The 25,494-nt window shown below is 42.2% G+C and overlaps 1 protein-coding gene across 9 annotated transcripts in view; it reads right to left on the reverse strand.

Annotated features, from left to right (window-relative positions):
- LOC136840273 (methionyl-tRNA formyltransferase, mitochondrial) overlaps positions 1–25,293 on the reverse strand; it is a 117,868-nt gene extending 92,575 nt beyond the window's left edge. For 2 of the 9 annotated variants that reach the window (XM_067106937.1, XM_067106938.1), the window contains exons 1-3: positions 25,148–25,275; positions 7,582–7,830; positions 5,428–5,619 (exon numbers count right to left, since the gene is read on the reverse strand). In XM_067106937.1, coding sequence (XP_066963038.1) covers positions 5,428–5,619; positions 7,582–7,826 — 437 coding nt within the window. In that variant the 5' untranslated portion in view covers positions 7,827–7,830; positions 25,148–25,275. Of the gene's footprint in view, positions 1–5,427; positions 5,620–7,581; positions 7,831–8,409; positions 8,595–23,932; positions 24,080–24,100; positions 25,072–25,147 lie in introns of those variants that run through there. The other 7 variants (XM_067106935.1, XM_067106934.1, XM_067106932.1 and 4 more) reach the window with 7 other exon arrangements.
- Positions 25,294–25,494: the final 201 nt, after the last annotated feature.

Below are 25,494 nucleotides of genomic sequence, written 5' to 3' on the forward strand. Positions count from 1 at the left end.
ATTTTGTTATGAGGGTCTGCCTCGACTTAGTTACAATTTCTGCTGCTGTTGATGCTGAACAGCACTGTAACTCATGCCACTAAGCATCCCAGATTTTTGCACCTATGCTAGTGCTGATACTTCATCTACTGTGCAACAATTCATTTGTCTGATTTTATCATTACAGGCAGTCCCCAGTTATCAGCAATCTGGTTTTACGGCGCTTGTCTAGCGACAACGATAACTGGATTTTCGACACCGATTCCCAGTTATTGGTGCTGATCCTCGGTTATCGGCAGTGCTGATCCCCAGTTATCGGCGCTAACAACCAGATACTGGTGCTGATAACCGAGGATCAGCGCTATTATCATCGATTTTCGGTTGTTGGTGATTTTCACTTGTCGGTGATTTTCGGTTATCATCATGCTATCAGGAATGGAACCCCACTGATAACTGGGGACTGGCTGTAAATATTTACCGCATCCATCATCTATCGTGGCTACAGGCAAGCACAAGGCCAGTGATGAAAGAGGTAGTGTTAAAAAGCAGCAAGACATCTCAATGGAAACTAAATGGCAATAATAAAGAAGTTAGAAAGTGGTGAAAAAATGCTTGACATAGTGCACCATTACAGTGCGAATCATTCAACTATCGGCACAATTTTGAAGAACAAAGACAAAATTATGGACCACATGAAAAGTGCTGTGCCAATGCAGTCGATAATTATAAGTAAGAGAAGGGGAGGGTGGTAAAAGAAATGGAAAAACTTTTGGGGGTCTGGATGGAACACCAGAGACAAAGATGTGTACCAATTAGCCTCATGCTCATTCACGAAAAGGCTAAAAACCTTTTTGATAACTTGAAGGCTAAGGCTGGCGAAAGTGCTAAAGATGAACACTTGCTGCAAGTTATGGGTGGTTTTATTTCATCAAAAAACGTTGAGTCAGTTAGCACTGACAAAGCAGCACACAAAAAATTTCCCAAGGCGCTCAAGGAAATACTTGATGAGGAAGGTTATACCCCTCAGCAAATTTTTAATATTGACAAGAAAGGCCTTTTCTGGAAAAAAAGGCCAGAAAAAATACATCAGCTGTGGAGAGATGATGCCAGGATTTCAGGAGGCGAAGGATAGGCTAATGTTACTGCTGGGTGCCAATTGTTCAGGAGACATGAAGCTAAAACCTCTCCTCGTCTATCATGCAGGAAATCTACAGGCACTGAAAAATATCACAGAGTTCTCTACCCATAATCTGGATGTCCAATAAGAAAGCCTGGGTGACTCTTTCTGTATTTGAGGACTCGTTTTTTCATGACTTTACCCCCGTAGTCAAGCTGTACTGCAGAGAGAATAACATTCCTTTTAGATAATGCCATTGGTCACCCACTGCACTTACATGATTTCCATCCACATGTTCAAGTTGTTTATTTAACCCCCTAACACAACTTCACTCAATTAGCCAATGGATTAGGGCCTAAAAGCAAATTTTAAAAAATACTACATTCACCATACATATAGGCAAGTAATAAAGGATAAAAATGATGCGTATGTGACCTTACATGAATTCTGGAAGGGTTACAACATTTACAATTGTGTAAAGAACATTGATGCTGCATGGCATGAACAAACTGACATCAACATGAACGGAGTATGGAAGGCTTTATGTCCACAGTTTGTAAATTACTTCACAGTCTCATTGACATAAGTGAAAAGTTACAGCTTGACATACAGGAAGAGGATTTTCAAGACCTCTTTGACAGTCATTCAGAGGAGTTGACGAATGAGGATTTGATGGAACTGGAAGAAATGCAAAAAACAAAAGAACATGAAGAAAAAGAACTTGTTCCCTTAAAGAAGTTTAAAGCAAAATTGATGGCCAAGGGATTTTCTCTTCTAGAAAAAGTGTTGACTCTTTTTGAGAATCAGGACCTCAATGTTGAGAGATTCTCAAAAGTAGCAACAAGAGCCAAATGCTTCCAGTGTTATCGTATCATATATGAAGAAAAGAAAAGACAAATAATGCAAACTTCCATAGACAAATTCTTTAAACCAGTGCCTTCAACCTCAAGAGCCTTCCCACTTCCAATGACTGCTTCCTCCCTAAATGAAGAAGAAAGTGATGAAGAAATACTTCCTGAAGAAATCCTTGCCGAAGAAATTGAAGAAAATGAGGATGTTGATGACCCACCACCCCTGTATTAATTCCACATCACCCTCCCCCTCTCATCATCCATCACGACAAACCTACAACACCAGCTTCAAAGGTAAGAAAACTGTACATGTACTTTACTGTACTACTGTATTATCATAATTTGTTTGATGTTAGGTTTTATATATCATATGTATTAATAAAATGCCCTATAAATACAGTAACAGTACTAGTATTGGGTTTTAGTATAAAAAACCATAAATAGTTCTGTATGTATTGACTTTGCGTATACCAAGTTGAACTTACAAACAAAATGAACTTATGAACAGCCATTTGGAATGTACCTCATTCGTAAGTAGAGGAGCATCTGTATGTCTGTATCCCTAAATAACTCTACAAGTTCAAATACATCACTACCACTCTCTCCAAAATGGATGATGTGCAAGTTGGTGAATGCGAGTGCTAAACTACCAAATATAACTCATCCGGAGAATGCGTCGTTCAAACCGGAGAGACGGTTGAGAGAGGTGGTGAAGGACAAAGACCTTGGTCCCAAGACACCCCATGGTTCCCTGTCCACGGAGAAGACCAACAGACCAAAGGTAGTCCAAAGGGTGGGCTACAGACAGACACCACAGCTCCAACACCTCTCTTGCAGGGGCAATCTTAAGCCCTAATATATATGGTCAAATTTCTAACCCTAATAAAAGAATATTTCTCAATTACCTATTATTTTTCTCCTGAACCACATAGGGAGCAAGAAGGTGGAGCAGAAGGAGTGAAAGAGGAATTAACCTAGGCTAACAGGTAGGCTAATGGAGGAGGAGGAAGAGAAGCAACACTGGAAGACAAAAGAAAAAGACTGAGTAGGCTTATGGTGTGCCCTAACGACTGTTTATGTAATCTATCGGCCTCTAGCATCTTCCAATACTTAACAAGATTTTCATCCTCTCATCAGATCACTCATTATCTTCATCAAGAAAACCACACTCGCACCTCAATAGCTAGGCTAATACATACATGGCTGTCATGTACAACCAAAACATTCGGTTCCCACAAATTCTTTCCTATATACAGGTAGCCTAATACTTTCATCTCTGCTTGTTGTAAATGACACTATGCCAAAACAGAAAGCAAGCACAATACTGTACAGGAGAAAATCAGCCAGAAATCATCAAAATTATTACTAACGCCAATTCATACTGTCTGTATAAGGACACAGCATGAAGAATTCTGACGAATGTAAACATTCCAGCACCACCTGGTGGGAAACAGGTGATTATAGACAGTCCTAGCGGGTTAGCCAAGCGTTATGTTTTTTTAATGCAGATCACACTTAATGGCAGGAAGATATAAGCCAACTTTAACAGCAGGTAAGATTCATTCCATATAATTTGACCTCACTGTACATGCATAATAATCTAATCCGGCAGGTACTTGGCCTTAGTTGTTGCTCTGCTAGGGCAGAGTGGTATGAAGCTAAGTATTTGGGTGAGACACTTTTCTATCTGGATGGAATTGGATGCCTTCACAACGTGTTTGAGCAGCCACCTCAGGTACAAAAGAGGTGTCCAAAGACTTGTGGGTGACATCCTCAGGCAGAATGAGGTAGAGGGTGTCTGATGTTTCCAAAAATGTGCCCTCATAACCGGAAAAATCAAAACATTCCTCCAAAAGAAATAAATGAATAGCAGCCTCACTAACTGAGTTGTAAGCCCATTTGACTACTTCACAAAGCCAAACAGAGAGGGTGTTCCTGTACAACTCCTTCTTGTGCTTGCCATGCTAACAAAAAACCTATCCCATTCTGGCCTAAGGAGACTGATTCCTTTTAAAAGTAGTTAAAGGCTCACACTAGGCACAAAGCATCTCATCCAAGTCATCACCAACAAAGTTTCATCTCTGTGACAGAGGGCAAGGCTCTATAGTGTATGCACAATCCGGGGCCTGTGGTAAACCATAGGAAGCGAGAATGCAGCCAAATCGCACACGAATATATCACTCCATTAACCTTCAGCACTGCAAAATGGAGACCTGCTGTGCCCATTACCACAATGAGTGCAGGGTTAATGCTGGCTTACCACTTGTGCATCTGGTGAAACACAAATGGCAAGCATTCCTCATGTTCAAGGAGAACAGGTTAATTGGGGGTGTCAAGTTAATTCTTTGGCAGACAGACATCATCACCTTCCCCAAGCAGGGAAAGAGCTTACTTAAGATTCTGTGGAATCTCTCTTTTTCTTTCTATATAAGAAAGAGAAGACAAGGGGGAAGAGCTCCAGGAGGGGGTGGGGGGGAAGGGGAAGAGTTCCAGGAGGAAGAAGGGGAAGAGGAAGAGTTCAAGGAGGAGGAAGGAAGTGCTTATGGTTCTTCCCCATGCCCACTGCCCTTGTCTTGATCTCCATTACAGGACCAGTAGCTGTGATCCATGCCGCAGAGGTATCTCCTACATGAAGAATGACTGCCAAAGTAGGCTCAGCAGCGTTGAACTCCTGGTGGATGCAGCAAAAGCAGACTGAAGCAGTTAACATGTTAAGGGGAGGTGTATTGATCACTCACCTTCCTGCACATACCTGCTTCTTGGCCAAGAGAGCAGTGTATACCTAGATGGGGCAAAGAAGGATTTGGGGGCAGGGAAGAGGAAGTGGTAGGCTAATACTCTCACCCTCTTTTTCTACCAAAACCTTGATAGCCACATCTCCCACCCCAATGGCAGTAATTATTGGAATCCACCTAACAGAGGACTTGAAGCCACATACACCCTCATGCCCCTCACCCCTCCATTATGCAAACCACTTAACTACCCTGTTACCAGCTTGTTCTACAGTTTGCATTTTCATAACAGTAAGTATCCTGAAAGAGTAACTGAAACAATTAAACCACTTTTATCAGTATCTTTTCCTCTCTAGTTATATTTACTAATACCAACACTACTGTATTAAAAAACAGTACAAGTTGTTGCTCTACCAAAATCACCAAGTACTAACCACTCTATCATCCCTTCAGCTTCATTAGTTTTGTCTTTTATTTTTATTAAAATTTACTTTCTCTAGTTTCAATTTTCAATGTTAAGAACAAATTCACATTTTTTTTCAAATCCCATTTTCTCATTCACTGACATTCTAAATTTCCTGGGGCTGTTTGTGAATTGCATTCCAAACTTTACTTGCCATTACCCCAAAATGGATATACTGTACATGCTACTTAAGAGACACATGCATTTTCAAATTATTTAAATAATAAGTGATTTTTTTAACTTAAAAATACAAAAACCATCAGTGCAAAATCAATTAAAACTCACATAGGAAAGGCATCAATGATTGCAGGTGTCAAGAGATGACCAAATGAAACCACTGTGCCAACATCATATATCCCCTTTGGAACTTCTGTAGGCCAGTGGATAACAGGTATATTTTCTTTCTGACAGTACTGCAGAACTGGAGAGTTTTTCTTCACCGGAGCTGTAACAACATCTATTTTCCCAATAAGGCCCCTAAAATTAAGGATGAAAAACTATCCTGTAAAAACATTTCTTATGCAACAGAGGTGATGCCACTCTGCTGTTACTGTTCCTATTAAATACCTTTTTATAGAATAACAAATATGTATATATTATATACAGTCAACCGCCCGTATTCGCAGGGGATGCACACCACACCCCTTCCCCCACGAAGCTAAAATCCGCGAATACTTAAAACTCCTCTAAAAACACTTAGAACTGCTCATTTTGATAGTTCAAACAAAAAAAACTCAAACAATGCTTATACCTGAGTATTTTAATAGTTATATCACAAAAAGTGCATTTAGTCATGAAAATTATATGAAAATACAGTAATTAGCAAATATTTCTGTGAAAAATACAGCGAATGGGCAAATTTTCTGCGAATAATGTGTACTGTATATATGTTCCACAGAGAAATACGCGAATAGGCAAGTCTGCAAATACGGGGGTTTACTGTACCAGGTGTTTCAAAGTTAGAGGCCCCCTCCACAGAACACATGGAAAGTTATCAAGTTTTCTGCTATAGCCTATCTCCAAGTACATTATTTTAAGTTTCTATTAAGCTATTTTTCATTTTACATTTCTTATTTTCAGACTGAGTGACGGAGTTAGATACAGCCATGGCTAACGACTTGGAGGAAATCAGATGGATTGACCGAATCCGGGCTATAACCTTCAGAGAGGCCAGGGATGCTGGCGCATCCTTCATTTCATGTTCCTGGATAGCTAAGTACATTAAAAGAGATGAATTCTTTGTTAAAGGAACAAAAGTCCATATGACTGTCATCGCAAAAAGAGTGACAATCTTGGAGGGCCTGAAGTCCTTTCTCAGGAGTCAAAAGACATCATAGCTGAGGCAGTGGGTAGACCAAGAAAGTCTTTATGTAAATTGGTGCTTGAACTAGAAACAAAAAGGGGAAAGAAGAGAAGTTATAGTGCTGTATATCGTGAGTTGAAAAAATCTCGTATCATGCCATTTCATGTTATCAGCAAGCCCAACATCACTCAGCAACAGAGAGAAGACCGTGCATGGTTTTGTGGTTCATTTCTTAAAGATTGGGATGAAGCTGACTTTCTCCATGTTGCCGCATCAGATGAATTCTTCATTTACACAGTCAGGAAGCCAAATCATAAAAATGACATCATTTGGGCTGCAAAGTTGGATGATATCAGCGACGACATGCGCTATCGCCAAGTTGTGAAATTTCCTGAATGTTTGGGAATTTTTCTGTTTCACAGCCAAACGGTTAATGTGGATCATCAAAGAAAAAGGACAGTCATGGAATGGCGAATACTTCAGAGAAACTGTGCTTACTGGTGGAGTACATTTTTGCATGATAGGACACCAAGTTTCAAGGCTCTTCAGACACAGGAGCTGCTTCGAAACACTGGTATCAATTTCTTCTAGTCAAGTGAATTTCCAGGTAGCTCTCCTGACCTTAATGTGTGTGAAAACATTGGTAGTATCTTAAAGGATCCTGCTGAAGCACACACAGTGAACTATGATGGTATACCAAGCCTCGAAGACCTGCGAAGAGAGGTGACCGAAGTGCTCAGGGAAATGGAGTTTGAGTCTCAGCTTTTTTGCGATTTGCTGAAATCATACCCCTCAAGAATGCAGGCTGTGGTACAGGCAGACAGAGACCACACAAAATATTAAATACTCAGAGAGAAACTTAAACAAATACCTGTTCTGAATTACTTTTGTTTTTGTCCATATCAATTTTAGTTTATGCTGTAGAGGGGGGCTCTAATTTTGAAACACCCTGTGTATGTATATATATATATATATATATATATATATATATATATATATATATATATATATATATATATATATATATATATATATACATACAATATGCATATTTGTTAACTTCTAAGAATGACAAAATCCAAGATAAATCTACATAATAGTAAATTTGGATACAAATGTACAGTATATTTCATTACCTTTCTCTCCCTTTACAAAGTGCATCAAGACTCTCAACTGCAAAGTCATCAGTTCCAAAAAACACAATATTCCATGGGGGTTTTAACTTTACTTTGGTGGTTGACACACAGTTTTGTTTGCTAGGATCATCAGCAGATAGGGTGGAAAAATAGCTTGTTTTCCCTCTTCTCACCCTTAACTGATATGGTCCTATCCTTAAAATTTTACTTTTGTGAATTGAAAGGATTTTTAGAGAACACATCATTTATCTGGAAGAGAAAGAGGAATTAAGTTAGCTCATCATGTTGCTCTATTTTCCAAAATGCAATTTTCATTAAATATTAATTACAATTTACAATCTGGTTTTCCCAAAGAGAAAATTAGTTTAGAGAGGAGATGAAATTTTTAAAGTAACTGGTATTTTTCCTAGGTATATAAACCAGAGCTGGGACACAGGTGTTGAACTTAGAATCTAGGTTGTTAATTAGTGATTATGTGGGGTGAGTGGGGGAATACCCCTCACAAGTCTTACCTCATCATTGAAGTGCACTGAATTTATGAAAGGCTCTGGTTTTTGTACAGTAATACCTCACACTGAGTCATTAATTCACTCCAAGACACATGACTCAAGTCAAAAAATTACCTAGGTCCAATAAGCACTTTAAAAAATAACCTAGACACCCTATAAAGCCAAAAAAGCTAATACAAGTACAACGTACAATAAATTATTCAACGCACAATAAGTCTTTTTAATATAGTCAATTGTTGCATATTAATTATAATGAAAAAAAAAACAAAAAGAAATTTACATGCATGTAGTGCTGTATACTGTACATAACTCTACCTACCTCATGGGTGACGTCTATGTGCTTGATGGGCTGGAGAAAAGAACAAGCTATGGCAGAAACATTACGCTTATTAGCACTAGCGCTAGAAACTTTCTTCAGAAATAAAATAATAAAATACGGTAACACACATGCAAGCACACCATTGAATTTGCTATCAAAAACTAACTCTACCACGTGGCTGAATATGGCATTTTTATAAAATAAAGTTTTATATATACTTACCAAATAATTACATAGCCATACTTTCCCCTCGTGCAGCAGCCTAAATTTGAAATTTGCAGCAGCGCTCCAATTGTTTAGTGTAGGTGACCAGTCCCACCCACTAACGGGAATACTAGGAACAACTTAGCAGACAACCTCATTCTGTTTCTGCCCTTATGTCTATCAGAGGGGAGGAAGGTGAGCTTCGATTTTGTAATTACTTGGTTAGTGTATATAAAACTTTATTTTATTATAAAAATTCCATTTTTCTATAAGTAACTTACCAAGTACAGTAACTACATAGCTGAATCCCATATTGACAGGATGTGGGATACATGGACATATTCCATTCCAAAACATTATGTAATGAATTTGAAACAGACAAAGTTTCTAGCACTGGAAAACAATGCTTGTCGTTTTCTTATCAACTACGAGAGTCATTACAGGAAAATACTGCTTCTGGTTGGTGCCCATTTCAACTTGTAGTGGCACGGCAGTATAGCTGAGGATAGCCTCTACTTAAGTGGAAGCTTTGCAGAGAAGGAGTATTCTTTTGGCTGGCAAAGCACTGCAAAGTGCCCTTGCCCTGGGCGCAGTACCAAAAAATAAAAACAACCAAACAACTTTGTCACCTACACTGAAAATAAACAACTCCCCATCCACTGAGAGTGGTGGGTGCTCCAGATACATTGTAGCCCCTGGCTCCCCCAAAAATTCGGCACCTTACTACAAGGTGAAGAGATAGGAGAAAATCCTCTGCTTCCTCCCTCAGTGCCATGCCAATTGCTAATAATGGTCCCAAGGTAATGCAAAATTTTTAAACACTGTTTTGACTTCAAGAAAAAATTTAGAAGTGAAGAACTATTACACTTCCACTGGCCCGATTGCCAAACAGAAGTGAGTGACATAATGAGCCTGAAAGCTAATGAGGCAGAGGCTATTCTGGTATCTTAGCTTTCCCTTAACAGATAGGCAAATCATTCATTGGTGATGAAGACAATGCTTTCATAGACAGAGGGTGAGACAGGATCTTGTCGAAACACCCTAGGTATGGATGGCCCTCTGATTACAAGGCTTTCTCAGGTAAAACCTGAAAGCTCAAACTAGACATTTCGCTCACTCTCCCAGAGCCAGGGATATCCGTCAATTATTTAAGGGAGAAAGCATGGATCCTGTTTCTTTCTTGGCCTGGAAAATGTAGCATTCAAACACAGACTGTCTCCCTGAGCAGAATCTGCTCACTTGTCTATAGTCTGGAGCTCACTAACTCATTTGGCATTTGCTAGGCCTCCAAGGAACAAAGTTTTCTAGTTAAGTGAGAGACGTGGAATGGAGAGGCTTGAAAGAAGGGCCTTGGAAGTCTTGAAAGACTTAATAGGTCGCTAAGATCTTGGTTAGAAAATAAAACTAGACCTTTGTGTTTACATATTAAGCCTAGCATTGCTTTATGCCCTTGAAGGTGGAAGAAGAGAACTCCCTTGGCAGTCCTCAGGTTTAGGAGGAGTTCCACTATCTGAGCTAAAGAGGAATTCACAGACGAGATGTTATAACCGTTACACCATCATCGGAGGACTGCCCACTAAGTTTGGAGTACATGGCAAGAAGACTGACATCTGCATCTTGCAACAGTCTCCGCAGTCAGTCTTGAAAAATTCACTTCTTCCAAGCCAGCCCCTAGACAGACAGTCTGTAAATCTGTCCGAGAAAAGAGTGGCCCACCCTTAGTGGTATCTTTTGAAGTGAGGTTGTCTGAGTAGATACGGATTGTGGAAGGAGTCATGGAGAGCCCACCAACAACCGTATCTGGTTCAGAAACCATTACTCATCGTCACATTGCAATGAGCCTGAAACCTTGTTCAGCCTTTCCTTGACTGAGTTGGAATGCGGAAAGGCATAAAGGTCCAGGTTGGACCTAACTTGCAGCATGGTGTTAGCTGCCCATGCAAGAGGGTCTAGGATTGGAGAACAAAGAGAGGCAGGCAAAGGTTCCTTGAGGCAGCAAACCGGGCTAAAATTGGCCTGTCCCATAGATTCTACAGATTCTGCCAGACCAGGGGATCCAAGGTCCACTCGGTAGGAAGGACATGCTTCTGATGGTTCAGTGCGTCCGCCGGAACTAATTAGTTTGCCCTGAAAAAGTCGAGTGACTGGAAAACTCGATTTGATATGCCCATCGTAGGAGTTCTCTGCTGACTGGTGGGGGAGAGAGAGAGAGCCTTCTTACATCCTTCTTCTCCATATCCTTAAGGACTGTGGTCTTGAAACAAGATTACCACAGTCTAGGTAGAAATAGGGTCGAGAAGCATTGAAGCCCTAAGTGAAAAGCTTTCAGCTATCTGACAGAGATGAGAATATATGTACTTAGGACAGTGGTCTTGTAACAAGATTACCACAGCCTAGGAGTGAAATAGGGTCGATATGCAGAAGTCATAAGTGAAAAGCTTTTAACTATCTGACAGAAATGAGAATACTGTATTATGTTCTTTCGAGGGCCATGTCCCAGAAACTACCCGGTTCTCTAAGCAGGCTCCACAACCCAGATCCTAGGCGTTTGAATGGAAAACTAGGTCTTGGCTCGTAGTATGAAGGAACTTCCCTTCCAAAGGTTTACATTCAGACAACCACTACTGTAGGTCTGACCTAATTCGGAGCTAAGGGGGTACTGTAAACAAGGGGTCCAGCTGTGTTTCCCTGTCCCAAATGTTAAAAACCTCCATGCACTTTCCTTTGAAGGTAATCAGAGAGGTCAGTCATCCGGGTAAAGACTGATGTTCCAGAACATGAAGTCAAATGCTAGAGGAGTGAGAACTCGAGAGTAGGCTTGCAGTATAGAGGCCAAAACGCAGATCCTTGCACTAGAGGACCTTGTCCCGCCAGACGGACTTGAGATACTCCCAGGGTCCGGCAGGGACATGGAAGGATACTTTCTGCATAACCCAAGTCTACATCCAAATGCCCTTGGAGAATGGATGACAGGATTGTCTGGTTCATCTCTATTCTGAACTTCATCTTCTATTCTAAGAGAAAAAAGGGATGTTGCAGGCCATGCAGATTTGCCGACAACTATACAGACTCGCAGACAACCAGGGGAACTTGCAGATCCTTGTCCTGACTCGCAGACAACCATGCGGACTAGCTGCTAACCCTACGGACTCTTTGACAGTCGGCAGACACTTGGAGATCCGAGCAGACTCAGTTATAATGGACTCGCTAACACCATGTACAGGCTGCAGACATATGTGAAAAACACAGATGCCTAGGCACAGACATAACTGCGGGTATGTCAAACCAAGACAAATCCTTCTGCAGAAGAGAGACAATTCTCTCAACTGTGTCCTGAGGGAAGAGAGGCTGTATGCCTGGAGGCAAAAATAACAGGGCTGAATGCGATTGTGTGACTCACTCAGTAGTAAAAGAGCACCCAAGTTTTGTCTTCTTGAGATTTCAAAGCAATGAGCGGAAATCCCTAAAAAAATCTCAAATCATCCTTACCCACACAGGACAGGATTCAGAGACAAACTGAGGCAGTGTCTCTCAATAAACTGGAAGTCTTCCATCTTCTTAGCCAGTGCTCTTGCTGCCTCAGAGGAGGGAGCTTTCTTCATGAAGCTCAAAAATACTGGACATAAATGTCCTTGTCTGCAAAGAGCATGACTCCTAGAGACTAACTGCATGGAGGTGGTGCCTGGTACTTAAAAGGGGACCTCTCTATATGCAGACGAATGTTCTTCGCATGGCACTCAGATCCAGGAGACTGATACTGAGGAATTGGTGCCGGGTTATCGGGGACTGGTACCGGTCACTTAAAAAACCAGAGCCAGGTGCTCCATCGGGAACTGGCGCTCAAGAAAGAAAACAGTGTTCTAAAAAACGGTAGTCATCGAGTACTAATGAGCCAAGCATTCGGGAATTAGTGTCGAGTGCTCGAGAATGGTGCTGGGCATGCAAGGACTGGCTCCGGGCACTGGAAGGCTGATGCCGGGAGCTCAGGAAGATGCAGAAAAAACTGTCCATGAGCGGAAGCCAAGTATTGCACAGATAACGTCACTTTGGAATAGGCGCTGCGCTGAGCATTCGGGAATTGGCACCGGGTGCTCAGGAGTTGATGCCAAAATCTTGGCAACTGGTGCTGAGCGCGCAGAGGTAGACAGCAGGCGCTCGGGAGTCAGAGCTGAGCACTCGGAGACTGTGACTGTCGTATGTCACCGAGAGGAGAATCTCTAGCCCCTTTAGACGTAATAGGAGACATCTTGTTGTCACTACATCTCTTCAGGGGTTGAGACATGCCGTGAAAAACACCTAGAACGCCTCTTGTCAGGGCTAAACTTTGAGTCCGATGCAACTGGTGGACACTAACAGGGATGCCCTTCCAACAGCAGTCTGAAGGTCTTCCACTACGTGAACTGTGAGCAACTGGTTCCAACACAATCTATAACCTTTGAGGTTTTTTTTACCAACCCTGGAGAGGATCCAGTCGGTCCTTCAGCAAGTAGAGGTGTTCCTGTCCAACAGGGAACAGCTGGTACCAGCTTGGAGAAGCCTCTTAAGGAGAATGTCTTCTCTCTTTCTTTTAATTCCAGGGTCTCGTCTCTGGATGCATTTCTCTTCAGGTATGTCTCAGGAATTGCTGAGACTTCTGCAACAAGAACGCAGTTATAGTCTGGAGCTATTCTTGACTGTCAGACCTTCTGTGGTGTTCAGAAGAAGCGCATCTGACACCCGGAAGGTCTATCGACTCCCCTCTTCCCAACGTTCATCTGTACTCAGATGCCTCAGATCAAGGTTGGGGAGCAACCTTGGAGGAATTCCAGGCTCCGGGCCTCTGGAGGGATCGGGAATGAGAGGAGTCAATAAATCTTCAGGAACACAGGGCTGTAAAGGAAGCCTTCAGGTGTTTTTCAGTCCTGGTGCGCAACAGAGTAGTAGCTCTGTTTTGCGGCAACATAACTCCGTGTCGTATCTGAAGAACTCGGGGGATCAAGATCAACAGAACTCAATACTATAACACAGAGTCCTAAGAAGGTGCGAAGAATGGAAAGTGTATCTTCTTCCCCAACTTGTATCGGGGAGTCTCAACGTACTGGCTGACTCGTTAAGTCGCTCTTGTCAGGTATTGGGGGGAGAGTGGACCTTGGCTCAGGAAGTAGTATGTCAGGTTCTCTGGAAGTGGCCGGCATCTGTGGACTTTTTTGCGACGAGATTAAACCATTGCCTTCCGGTTTATTTCTCACCAGTGGTGAACCCCATGCTGATAGGCACCGTTGCGACGTTACAAAATTGGAATTATTGGAATCACGTGCAGGTGTATGCTTTATGCCATTCTGTCTCAATCATCAGGTAATCAGGAAATTGCAGGAGTGTCAAGACGTCTATGACTCTAATAGCTCCTTGTTGGCCCTTCGCCCTTGGTTTCCGGAACTCCTAAGTTCCTTACGATGTTCCTTCCCATATGGAAGATCTTCTCAGACAACCGCATTTTCACCATTATCATCTAAACCCTCACATGCTGAACCTAGTTGCAAGGCGACTGCCGAGCAAGCAGCTAGACAGACCGGACTCTCTAAAGCTGTGTCTAGACAGCTTTTTTTCAGCTTGAGAAAGTCAACCCGTAAGCCTTACCAGGTCAGCTGGACAATGTACAGAAGTTGGTGTCGTAAGGAAGGTCATTCCATCTCTAGACCTTCATAGCCAAAATAGCTGATTTTCTTTTATTCCTTCGGAAAGCCAAGGTTCTTTGGTATTCGGCTATTGCTGGCTACCGCTCAACGCTTAGCAGTACATGTAGTTTCCATCTTCCCCAAAATTTCTAGGAGTAAGATCATCCATGATTTATTATGCACCTTTAAGATTAAACATCCTGTCTTGCCAACTCGGGCTCCTCCGTGGGATTTGTTGGAAGTTCTAACATTAAGACAACTGATTAAGAAGGTAAGAAGGTGTTTTTTCTTATGGCTTTAACTACAGCTAGAAAGGTGGGCAAGCCTCAGGCAGTTTCTAGGCTGGTTTCCTAGGTGGGAAATGATATGTATTTGTCTTTTCTTACAGAATTCATGGCAAAGTTGGAGTCAGAGGTTAGCCCTCTACCTCGTTCGTTTAGGGTTCTTTATCTGCAAGTTTGTTACTGGCGATACAGCGGAGATGTTCTTATGTCCGGTGCGGGCATTAAAAGTCTATTTATCAAAGGTTGCGAAATTCCGTCCGCATCCGCATACACTTCTCGTCTCTCCGCGGAATCCTTCCCGTCCGCTGTCAAGAATACGATTAGTTACTTTCTGAGGGAGATGATTTCCCAGGTTTCTCAGGGTTCTTCTTCGCCGTCTTCAAACTCTGTATTACCCCGAGCGCACAGTATTCAGAGTATGGCCACTTAATCTTCCTTTCTAAGGAATTGTTCAGTGTCTTCTTTTCTGGAGGCAACTCCTTGGAAGTCCGTCTGAATGTTTACTTCCTTTTACTTAGGAGACGTTCAGTTTGCCTCGTCGGAGGGTTATTCTCTTAGTCTGTGTGTAGTGGCTAACTCTATTATCTAGGGTGAGTTCATTTAGCTGAGGTGGTATTCTCTTAATGTGGAGGTTCTTAGGTTAACCAGATACAAGAATTCCTTTTCATCTTTAGAATCTTAGGCAGCAGTAATAGTATAATCACATGAACTTAGGTTTAGTATGTTTTTAAGTATCTTAGTCTTTGATAATTTCCCTACGAGAGTCTAAGGGGGTTCTCTAGTAGGCTAGGCTCTTTCGTCGGCGCTGAGATACTTCTTCGCTCGTCGATCGTCGGGCCTTATCCAAAGGATCAGCGGCTCAGCACACTGCTTCCTTCCCCTCCATACATGAAAGGCTCTGAATAGCCATATGGGAGGTTCATCGTACTCCTCCATACATGAGAGGTTCAGAAGAGCCACATGGGTAAAATTACGGGGATATAGTTCGGGTTGGTCAGTGACCAGGGCTAATTCAGGTGTTCAGGGAGTGTACTGCAATACAAGTTTTATATTTCAAAGTTTTTAAATTTTTATTCTGGGTACATATTTTATCACCGTACAGGTATATTTTGTGTATTTTAATATCTATTTTGTGCATTTGGCTCTTTTCTATTGCATTTTGTATTTTTATGGCTCATGACTGAACCTGATACTATGTATGTGCAACTGTACAGTATGTATACCCAAATGTCATGCAAAGACGACAATATATTTTTTAAATGTTTAAGTTTTTAAATGATCTATTACTATAAACCTCATTACTGTACAATACTGCATATTATTTTATGTATATTTTAACATTTGTTTTTATGAACTCTTTCACTGGAGGCCATAGATCCCGAGGAGGACAAGATCACTCAAAGATTCTCACTAGCATGGATAACTGCTGAAGTGGAAAGATCCAGCCCCTTTTGTTTGAATAACTTGTGACAAGTCTAAGTGACAGCCTTTCACTGCAGAGACTGAGAAGAGCTAGTCCCAGTAAAGGTAGATGAGAAAGTCTATGATCTGCTGAGCAAACACACGGACAGGAGAGATATTCCTTTTTATGATGCCAATCACAAAGATGGCCCACTTTCCTTGGTACATGCTTGCGGAGGAATGATGGGGGTACCCAGACATTTCTCACAGCCTTGTGGGAAAAGTCTCTCTCCTACAGATACACTAATTAATGTCCACATGTGAAGCTGAAGAGAGTGCATTGCCTAGTAGTACTCTACCTGTAAACAGGCAGCTGATACTGGAGGGTGGGCCATGGGAGAATCTGTCTTGGTACCTCGATCATAGGAGGCAGCACATTAAGAGTACCATTTGGCTCATGGCCAACAAGGAGCAGTAAGGGTCATCCTGAGACCAGGTGTCATGAGCAGTCTATTGATCACTATGCAAGGGAGGCTGAAAGGTGGAAATGCATACACATCCACATTGTCCCTGGGGTGCTGGAAGGTGTCCTCCGTCATAGCTGGATCTGGAACTGAGGACCAGAAGACAGATCAAACAGCCTCTTCTACTGGAGGGTGTAGAGACCACTCCAAACCTACCACCTGACCCTGATGACTGAGATGATCCACCAGGACATTCCTTCTGCCAGAAATGTACTTGACTGATAACTCAAAGGATTAGGTTATCAAATTCAAGACAACTGCATAATCATGTATCTGCAGTGCCAAATGACACAGAATCTGAGACAAGGTCTCCACTGTTTGTTGCCATGGGCCACCACGGATGTGTTGTCGTTAATCAGCATTACCAAGTGACCTATTAAGTGCTCTTAGGAAGGGTAATTCATCAGCCTGTCGACCGACAAGTCCAACATCAAAGAATAGCCTTGGCATCTACAGATGTGTAATACCTTTTCTCACACACAGGCAGTAGGAAGGAGCTTGTTTGATCTGCTGGACTGCTGGAACTTCAGAAGTTCAAGTGAAGATGCAATGCATTACTACCCTAAAACAATTCTCCTTGTATTTTAATAATTTGATTAGATTTTTATCTATTATTTATTAATTTGTTAATTTTTTTATAACAACTGATCTCTTCTTTCTGTATTTCTTATTACCTTCTGTTACTTCTTTCAAATGAACACAATATTTGTTGGAAGCTTGAATGTCAAATCTATGGCCCCTATGGGATTGTTCCATATAAAAAGGACTCATGTTCTGAATAATAATAATATTAATATTGGACGAAAAGAAGCTCCCAACCTGCAGATCAGGAAGTTCACATTTTCCAAAACACCACAAGCAGACTAGAACCACAGCAAGCTGAATATAACTGTCTTGCTTCAAGAGCAAAACCTAAGGAAAGCTCAACTGCCGAGACTGTAGCTTACGTGGACTACACAAGGTTATTAAACTCATGAATGAACACAATAATCTCACAAAAGAGCTGCCCCAGCTTGGCCTACAGTGGTTCCAGAGGAGCAAGATCATCAGGACCCATCAGATCCCATAAAGCTAAGGCATAAGCTACATCTCTTCATAAAAAAAAAAAAAAAAAAAGTGCCACGCTTCAGCTCCATGGCCTGCTCTCGACCTCATGATGAATGAGTTAAGCTTCTCACTGGAGAAGCCCCTAGAGTTCCAGCAGTTGCTGTCTAAACGACGTATGGTTCTGGACTCTGTCCTACCGCCAACCCCACCCTTGGTAACAAATTGAGTTAGTGGAAGATGCAGGAGTGAGCACACAATGCAATTCCCATGCAACAAGCTGCACAATAGAGGTGGAAGAGCTCAATGGAGACCTCCCATCCCTCGAATGAATGTGTTCGATGTGAGCACATTCCAGGGAATGTACTCAACTCAAATGAGAAGGCTCACCCCTGTGCTCCCTCCGAGGAGGCATGGAAGGGAGCCTACCCCATTGTCTGAGCATGTGTGGTCCAAAGACCTTGCATGCACAGAGCAAACAGACTGCATGTGCCCTTCTCTGTATGTTTCCTCAGAAGCAAAAGGAGTGGGGCTATCCTGAAAAACCTTGTGCATCCAATCATAAGACCAAGCACAAACAGCATGAGCAGGATGTGCAGACTCAACCAACAGAGAACCTGAGAATTCACATTTGGTTGAGGAGGGAGCAGCCCTCTAATCTAAGTGGGAAGGTGTGAGAACACCTGCCCCACCAGAAGACCAACGATCACGGGAAAAGAGTCTGGGGACAAGGAAGAAAACCAAAGCAAGCTCGATGATGACAACTAAGAATACAAGAATGATACTTCCCTTTCCCCTATAGAGTCTTACCAGTCTTCAACAGTGAAGGGGAATGTTGTGGGTAGAACTGAAGATGAAATAAAGCAACTGGAGGATCAACCACTGGAAGGACTACCACAACTGGAGGCTCCCCCTTCTTCATTGTAGCCAAGGAAGCCAAAGTAGCTGCAGATGCAAAAGGTGAAGGTGACAAGTGGCTCCCTGAAATGATGAGAGTAGGCCAAATCTTCTGCAGGTACACTAGGGACAACATCTTAAGGCTGCAATATCAAAGTCAGATAAATTCGAGAGGGAGACAGCTGCTGGGGGTGCACCACCACCAACAACTACCTCCTCCTCTAAAGAAAGGGCATACCCAGACTACTGCTAAGCTCGTGAACTAATCCTCCAAGGAGAGGTAATACTATTAGCAGACAGAGGGCCAGGAATGGAAGGAGAAAGGAAAGAACCACAAGGATTCATGGGAATCATTGAGGGTTTATCCCCCTGAAAATAGCTGGAATAGCACACCCACGGTCCAATTGAGGAAACTCAGAACCTCAAAAACCTTAAAAATATCCTTCAGCAAATGGTCCAACTCTGATGAAGTAAACAAAATCCTGGTGGACGAGAAGGAGGACAAACATGAAGCATCAATGAGATTGGAGAAGTCCCCTTGAGAGGAGGCAGAAACTCCCAAGGATGGAGCTTCCCCAGTAGAATACGACAGATACTTCTGCTGTATCAGACGAGAAGGAGGCGAACAAAATACTGTACTACTTTACCTGTGTCCCTCTTCTCTGACAACCATACGTCAATACGAGCAAATGCTGTCCTGGAGGAGGAGGAGGAAAGAACCATGCACAGTAATCTAGAGAAGAAGTCCGGATAGCACACCAGGAAGAACCGCAAAAGAGCCGCGTAGTTTGACGTGGGAGCATCGTCCTCCACAGGTTCCTCTCCAGAGGAAATAGGGGACATTGGAGGATCCGAGGGAGCCTGAGTCATTGCAGATGGCTTCTGTAACAGGTTCGAGATGTTATCTAAATGGAGCTGAATAAGGACTAAGGAAGGATCCTGAACCCCAAGAGCATCGGCACAAGACACACCAGATACAGCAAGTCCCACCTGTGGTGCCGGACAAATGCTAGTAGGCGGACAGACGTCAACATTGGTACCCACTAACACTGGACACTCAGTCCCTGGACATCCGCTCACAGATCTAATGGACAGATCTGATGTCTGCAACTCGGAAACTATGCGCCCAAAGGGAGGACGCTTGGGTACTGGGAGCCCATAAGACGGACACTCGGACACTTGATGTCCAAGAGGTGAAATCACTCTTGGGATGCACAGACACTGGGCATCCACTTGCTGGAAGTGCGGACAACGGATGCTCCAATGAATGTCGCTCGGACACTGATCTCTCACAATTGGGCACTAAACTCTCAGACTCTGGGCGTTCGGACACTTTATGTCCATATGCTAGACTAACTAGCACTTTTTTGGACACTTTTGGACACTTTTTGGACAGGTAAATCAGTCACATCAACCCCTGGATACAAAACCTGACTAGCGCAAGCCTTCGCTTCAGCCCTAGCATTAGCTTTCCTAAGTCTGTCACACTGTAACTTACCTAAATATGCATTGAGAGTCTCCCACTTCCTCTTATTCTAGTCTTTACATTCATTACAGCAAAGTTCAGGAGAGCAAACTTGGTCCCTGCACGAACTACAAACAGTATGATTGTCATATTTGGCTGAAGTCAGCCTATTCTTACAGCCTTTACTACAATACTTGATACTAAAAAGGCTAGAATCTGACATGATTAGTCTAATTGATAAGTCAAAATCAGGAGTCACAAAAAAAAAAAAAAAGAGTTCTGAATTACCTAAGCTAATTAACAGTAGCATATTACCAAAAAGAACAAAGTACTTCATCAAATGAAGAATAACAGCAACCACCCAGTGAAAAACAACAAAATCTGAGCTGTCAATCAACAAGAGTTCAGTCATTCACTGGCAAAAATGGATTGAGCTCTTTAGCTGCGCTGTACCTATCCTTCCCCAAATTTCAAATTTTGAGCTGCCATGCAAAGTAGAAACTAATAGCTATGTATTTATTTGATAAGTTATGTATATAAAACATGGGTATTCCTGATTTATCCCCATAACCACCAATTAACAACCTTGTTATCAAGTTCAGTGACTGCTCTAGCTTGCAATGAGGACTGCTCTTATATAAAAATCAATGAACTTGCTTGATTGCTGGACAGCTGGGAACCTCTTGATCTGTAGGTCAGACTGTTCACATAATCCAAGATACTATGAGCAAGCAGCAACCACAGCAGTCAGGGCAGCTACCTTGCCTCTGAAGTGTACCCTAGAGTACACTCTATTAATGAAATATGTTCAACGAAGGAGCAGTGGTTGCTTTCCCAAGATCATCAAACTCACAAATAAGCCCAGCAATCTTTTGAAAAACTGTTCCAACTCTGCCTGAATAGGTTCTGAAGGGGAAGAACCATTGAGAGATAACAGATTCCAAAAGCATGAGTTGAACCCTCACCTGGTAGAGAAGCTGATATACCAGTCTGCCCATGTGATCTTTCTCAGATTATGAACACACAGAATCCTAGCAGTACCAATTGCAGAACCACACGGTGAGGTCTGCTTGTGACCTACTGAAATTGCTGTCCACATTCCTCTGGACTTTATTATGATCGTATAAACACTTATGCATTGTCTCTAACCAGGGGTGTCATTTCAGATTTTTGTTGGGGGGGGGGGCAAAGATGGTTTGGCGAGCGAAGCGAGCCTAATGAGCTGGGGGTTTTTTGATTTTCAGCTATTTTATGTGCTTTTTGATGCCACATGAGCAAGGTATTTCAGCAAAATAGCCAGACAAACAAACATTGTGTGTGTGATAGAGAAATATAGATAGATAGATAGACAGACAGACAGACAGATAGATAGATAGAAGATAGATAGATAGACAGATAGATAGAAGACAGATAGACAGATAGATAATATAATGTAATGTGGTGACACATTTGAATTTTGGCAGGAATAATGGAAAACCCATTGCTGTTACTTCTTGGGGCTTGGGGGTGTGAGGGGGGCAAGTTGAGGCTTGGGGGGGGGGCAACATGAGTCTTGGGGGGTAGTTGCCCTCCCAGCCCCCCTCAAATGACACTCCTGTCTCTCACACACACATAATCCAAGGATCTCATATGTGTACATAGGAGTTCTGAAAGGATATGAACCACCCAAGTGTCCATACACTTACATGAATGCACATTACTATGATGCCCAGCGGTACCATTATGTGGTGACCTTTTGCAAGCATACATTCAGAGTTCTGGATCTTATTCTACTCCCTCGGCTATGATACAAGACATGTTGAGAGAAAAAGTAGCATCTGAGGAGTATGGCCTGTGCTCAATATCACAGGATTATCTCCACAGATAAGAACCACAACAGTGCTGAGTTCCTTAGCAGCAACAGCATGAGACAGGGGGCACCTGAGATACTGAGACAGAAATATCTGTCAGTATTCCAGCAAAACTGCCAATGAAGCAGGGCAGGCAGTGATGAGCCATGACCACATGCCACAGTCCCACCTAGGCAGAGCTCAGCAAATGCACCTGCATCTGCACTGTCAGAGAACACAGGCTGGTGGCCTACCCTCACATGCAGACCCACCTAAGCAAGACAGGGGAGAGAAAAAAAAAAAAAAAAAAAAAAAAAAAGGGCAGTCTGGGTGGAAGGAGCCAAAAAGATTCAGCAATACCAAAAGCAGAGTAATCCCCTTTAAAGAAACCAACAAAAGTCTTGTGGCCTTCCACTGCCACTGCCAAACCTTTCCACTGCAAAGATCAGCCACACATTTCTCGTATGAATTAGGACTTCAGAACAACAACACTAACACCTTTACACCCTTCATTGTTCACTTTTATTTTTCAGATAAATGTTGAAAAAAAAAAAATACACATACCATACATACAATTAAAAAAAAAATGTTTTAATTTGATGGGCAGTTAGTACAGCCAGACGTCTTAACTCAACTGTGGCCAAATGAAAAAAGTGCTAGCTTACAGCAGATGAGTGAAGATTTCCAACTACTCACCTGCCTACATCCCATCAACCACCCTGTTATCAAGTTTCAAAGACCATTCCAACTTACAAAGACAACCAGGGTACTCTTACACAGAAGATTTGTATTTCTATAGGAAAAATATATGATTTATGTATTTAGTACAGAATGAAGTATCAAAGGCTAGTGCTACCCTTGAATTTTGCATTTATGCATTACTTAACATATAATATGCAAACAAGGGTTCATTTCATAATTCATATCAGCAATGCCATTTCATTATTTTCCACTCCCCTATACTGTTAATTTGCTCATAATTCTGCACCTCACAGAAACATGAATGAAAAATTGGACACAGTCTAAATTTAGGCATAGACTGCAGAGCCAATATATACAAAGGGGTCAGAAGGCTATCCCTTAACAGTAGTATGCATTTTAGATGAATAAGGTACTATTTTCCTTTAAATCAATGCTGCATTGCATTTTGAACTTAAAAATATAATTTTCCCATATTTTAAAGTTGCAAATGCTTTGAGTGTTTCTGATATTCCATTAACAAATAAGTGCTTTAGACAGTGGACCCTACCCTTATATCCTACATTCATAAGACCACAGTGGGGGAAAAGGATTTTTGGGTGGAAGAAAACACAAAATGAGCAAAGCAGCCCATAAGGTAGATTAGGTAGGTGGTTTAGGCCTGGTTAAGGATCCAGTATCCTAAGTTAGGTTAGATGAGGGTTCAGAGGGGGGGCAAAGCCCTCAGCTAGGTAAGGACTCAGGCCCCTGGGTTGTTAGGTTAAACTGATCCTTATACAGTATTTTGTTCAGTGATTTTCCCCATGAAAAATACTGGTTCCCACTGTGGTCCCTCAAACTGTGGGATATAGGCTAAGGATGGGGTCCACTACCCTTAAAAGTATTTAGGCTACAAGCTCACAAAATGAATGTCTCAAATGTTCAAAGTACAGGAAAATGACATTTTCAAGTCCAAATTAATACTTAGTTCTACCAAAACTCCTTTACCTAATCATACCCTTGAATGCCATGCCCTTACCTGGCCAAGGGCTTTGCCCCTAATCCCTTCCTCCCCCCAAGTAAGTTGTGGCTTCTCCATCTGCATAGGATACTGAAGGTAAGCTGCAGAATAAGGAAAAAATGAAAAACAGCGAAAGCTTATTCTAAGCCTAGCCTATCGTATACACTAGCCTAGTCCTGGCATACAAATCAATTACCCAAAAACAGTGATTTTGATGTCTAACAGTCACAGCAATCGGGTAGGCCTAGCAGCCTATGCAGATCTGGGAGACAGCGTCAGGCGTTGGTAATTTTGCCTCCTAAATTTAATCCCACCAACCTCTATTTGATATTCAGTGTTGCTTGGGGGGGGGGGGTCCAGAGCGGGGAAAGCCAACCCCCACCTCAGGGCACGATGCCCTAAGTTAGGTAAAGATGGTAGCCTAATTTCTGGTTAGGTCAGGGCATGACACTCTATTAAAGCTTAGGGAGTGAATGCATAGTAGCCTAGGGAGATGGGGGGGCTCCTTCAAGTAACACTTACATTTCTGTGACCCTACAATACATAGCGGTAGAACTAAGTTATAGGTGCACGGCGGGTATTTAGCGAGAAATGGCTGTTCCTTATGGTATTTTGGATGCTTATTAACAATATAACGTTAAATTTTGGCGGTCTGCTGTAATTAACTTAAAATTTGCCTTTGAACTCTACCCTATGGTAAGGGGGTCCCCGATGGGAATCCGGGGTTTCCATACGCGATCTTCACGAGACAGAACACTGGTACATGTTTCGAACGGTTCATATCCCATCTGGCAAGTGCAATAACTTGTTAATGTATGGGTAACCCCCACCCCCCCCGGGCCAGTACTAAACACGGCGAAGGGACATTCCATTTGGCTGACAACAAACAAATGCACCGCCAGTGTCAGAAGCCCTAAAAGTGTTGAAAAAACCAGTTTCCAAGGTACTGCACTTGCTGGACGGGATATGAACCATTCGAAACAGATGTAGCCGTGCTCTGTCTTGTGAAGATCGCGTATGGAAGCCCCTTGTTGGATGGATTTCAGGGGTTAATTACAGGTTAATTACAGCCGACCCCCCAAAAATAACGTTAAATTGTACATAAGCAACCAAAATACTATAAGAAACTGCCATTTCTCGCTAAATACCCGCCGTGTATCTGTTACTTAGAAATATCTACATAGCCTACTAGGCTATCCTTGGCCTACATTAAATGGGGAATTCCTGGTCAGGTCGGGATACAGCTTTCGGTAATTCTATATATTAGCTATGCGCCTGTTTTTACCTTTTCAACTGGTTTTTTCTACACGATTAGGGGTTCTGATACTGGCGGTGCATCTGTTTGTTGTCGGCCAAATGGAATGTCCCATCGCCGTGTTTAGTACTGGCCCGGGGGTTGTTAGGTACCCATACGTTAACAAGTTATTGCACTTGCCGGACGGGATATGAACCGTTCGAAACAGATGCACCCGCGCTCTGCCTTGTGAGGATCGCGTATGGAAACCCCTTGTTGGATGGACTTCTGGGGTTAATTACTGGTTAATTATACTCGAGCGCCAAAAATTAAAGGTAAACTCATAATTAGCAATCAAAAAACTATAGAAAAAGTCAAGTTATAGGACGTCGGCGCCGCGGAGCTACTATATACTTCTACTAGTAAAGGTTGGGTTTGGTCCATGTCGGATTTCACAGTTGTAATACACTTTTTTTTACGTTATACTAGTGTTACACCGTTACCTGGATAATGGCATTAAATACGGTTACATTTCAGGTGAACAGAAATGTGACCAAATTCCCAAACGCAGTAGTAATAGTAGTATTACTTAAGGCTTCTCTGTATAACGGCTTCCATGTTCGTTATATTTTGATTTGGATCCGCCCTTTGATGTATATATTCTCTATGTACCATATTTTTCTCATACATTCATGTCTATCTTAAGTTTCCTCTTTAAACATAACTATGAATATGGGCGCTGAACGAATCTAAATCTGTTCTGAAATATTGCCGTATATTGGGCAATAAACTAAGAAAATTGCTCTAGGAGTCAGTCCCTCATATGCATAAAAGTGATTCGATTCCACTA

The sequence above is a fragment of the Macrobrachium rosenbergii genome, chromosome 7 (genome assembly GCF_040412425.1).
Source record: "Macrobrachium rosenbergii isolate ZJJX-2024 chromosome 7, ASM4041242v1, whole genome shotgun sequence".
In the NCBI taxonomy this organism is placed as follows: domain Eukaryota; kingdom Metazoa; phylum Arthropoda; class Malacostraca; order Decapoda; family Palaemonidae; genus Macrobrachium; species Macrobrachium rosenbergii.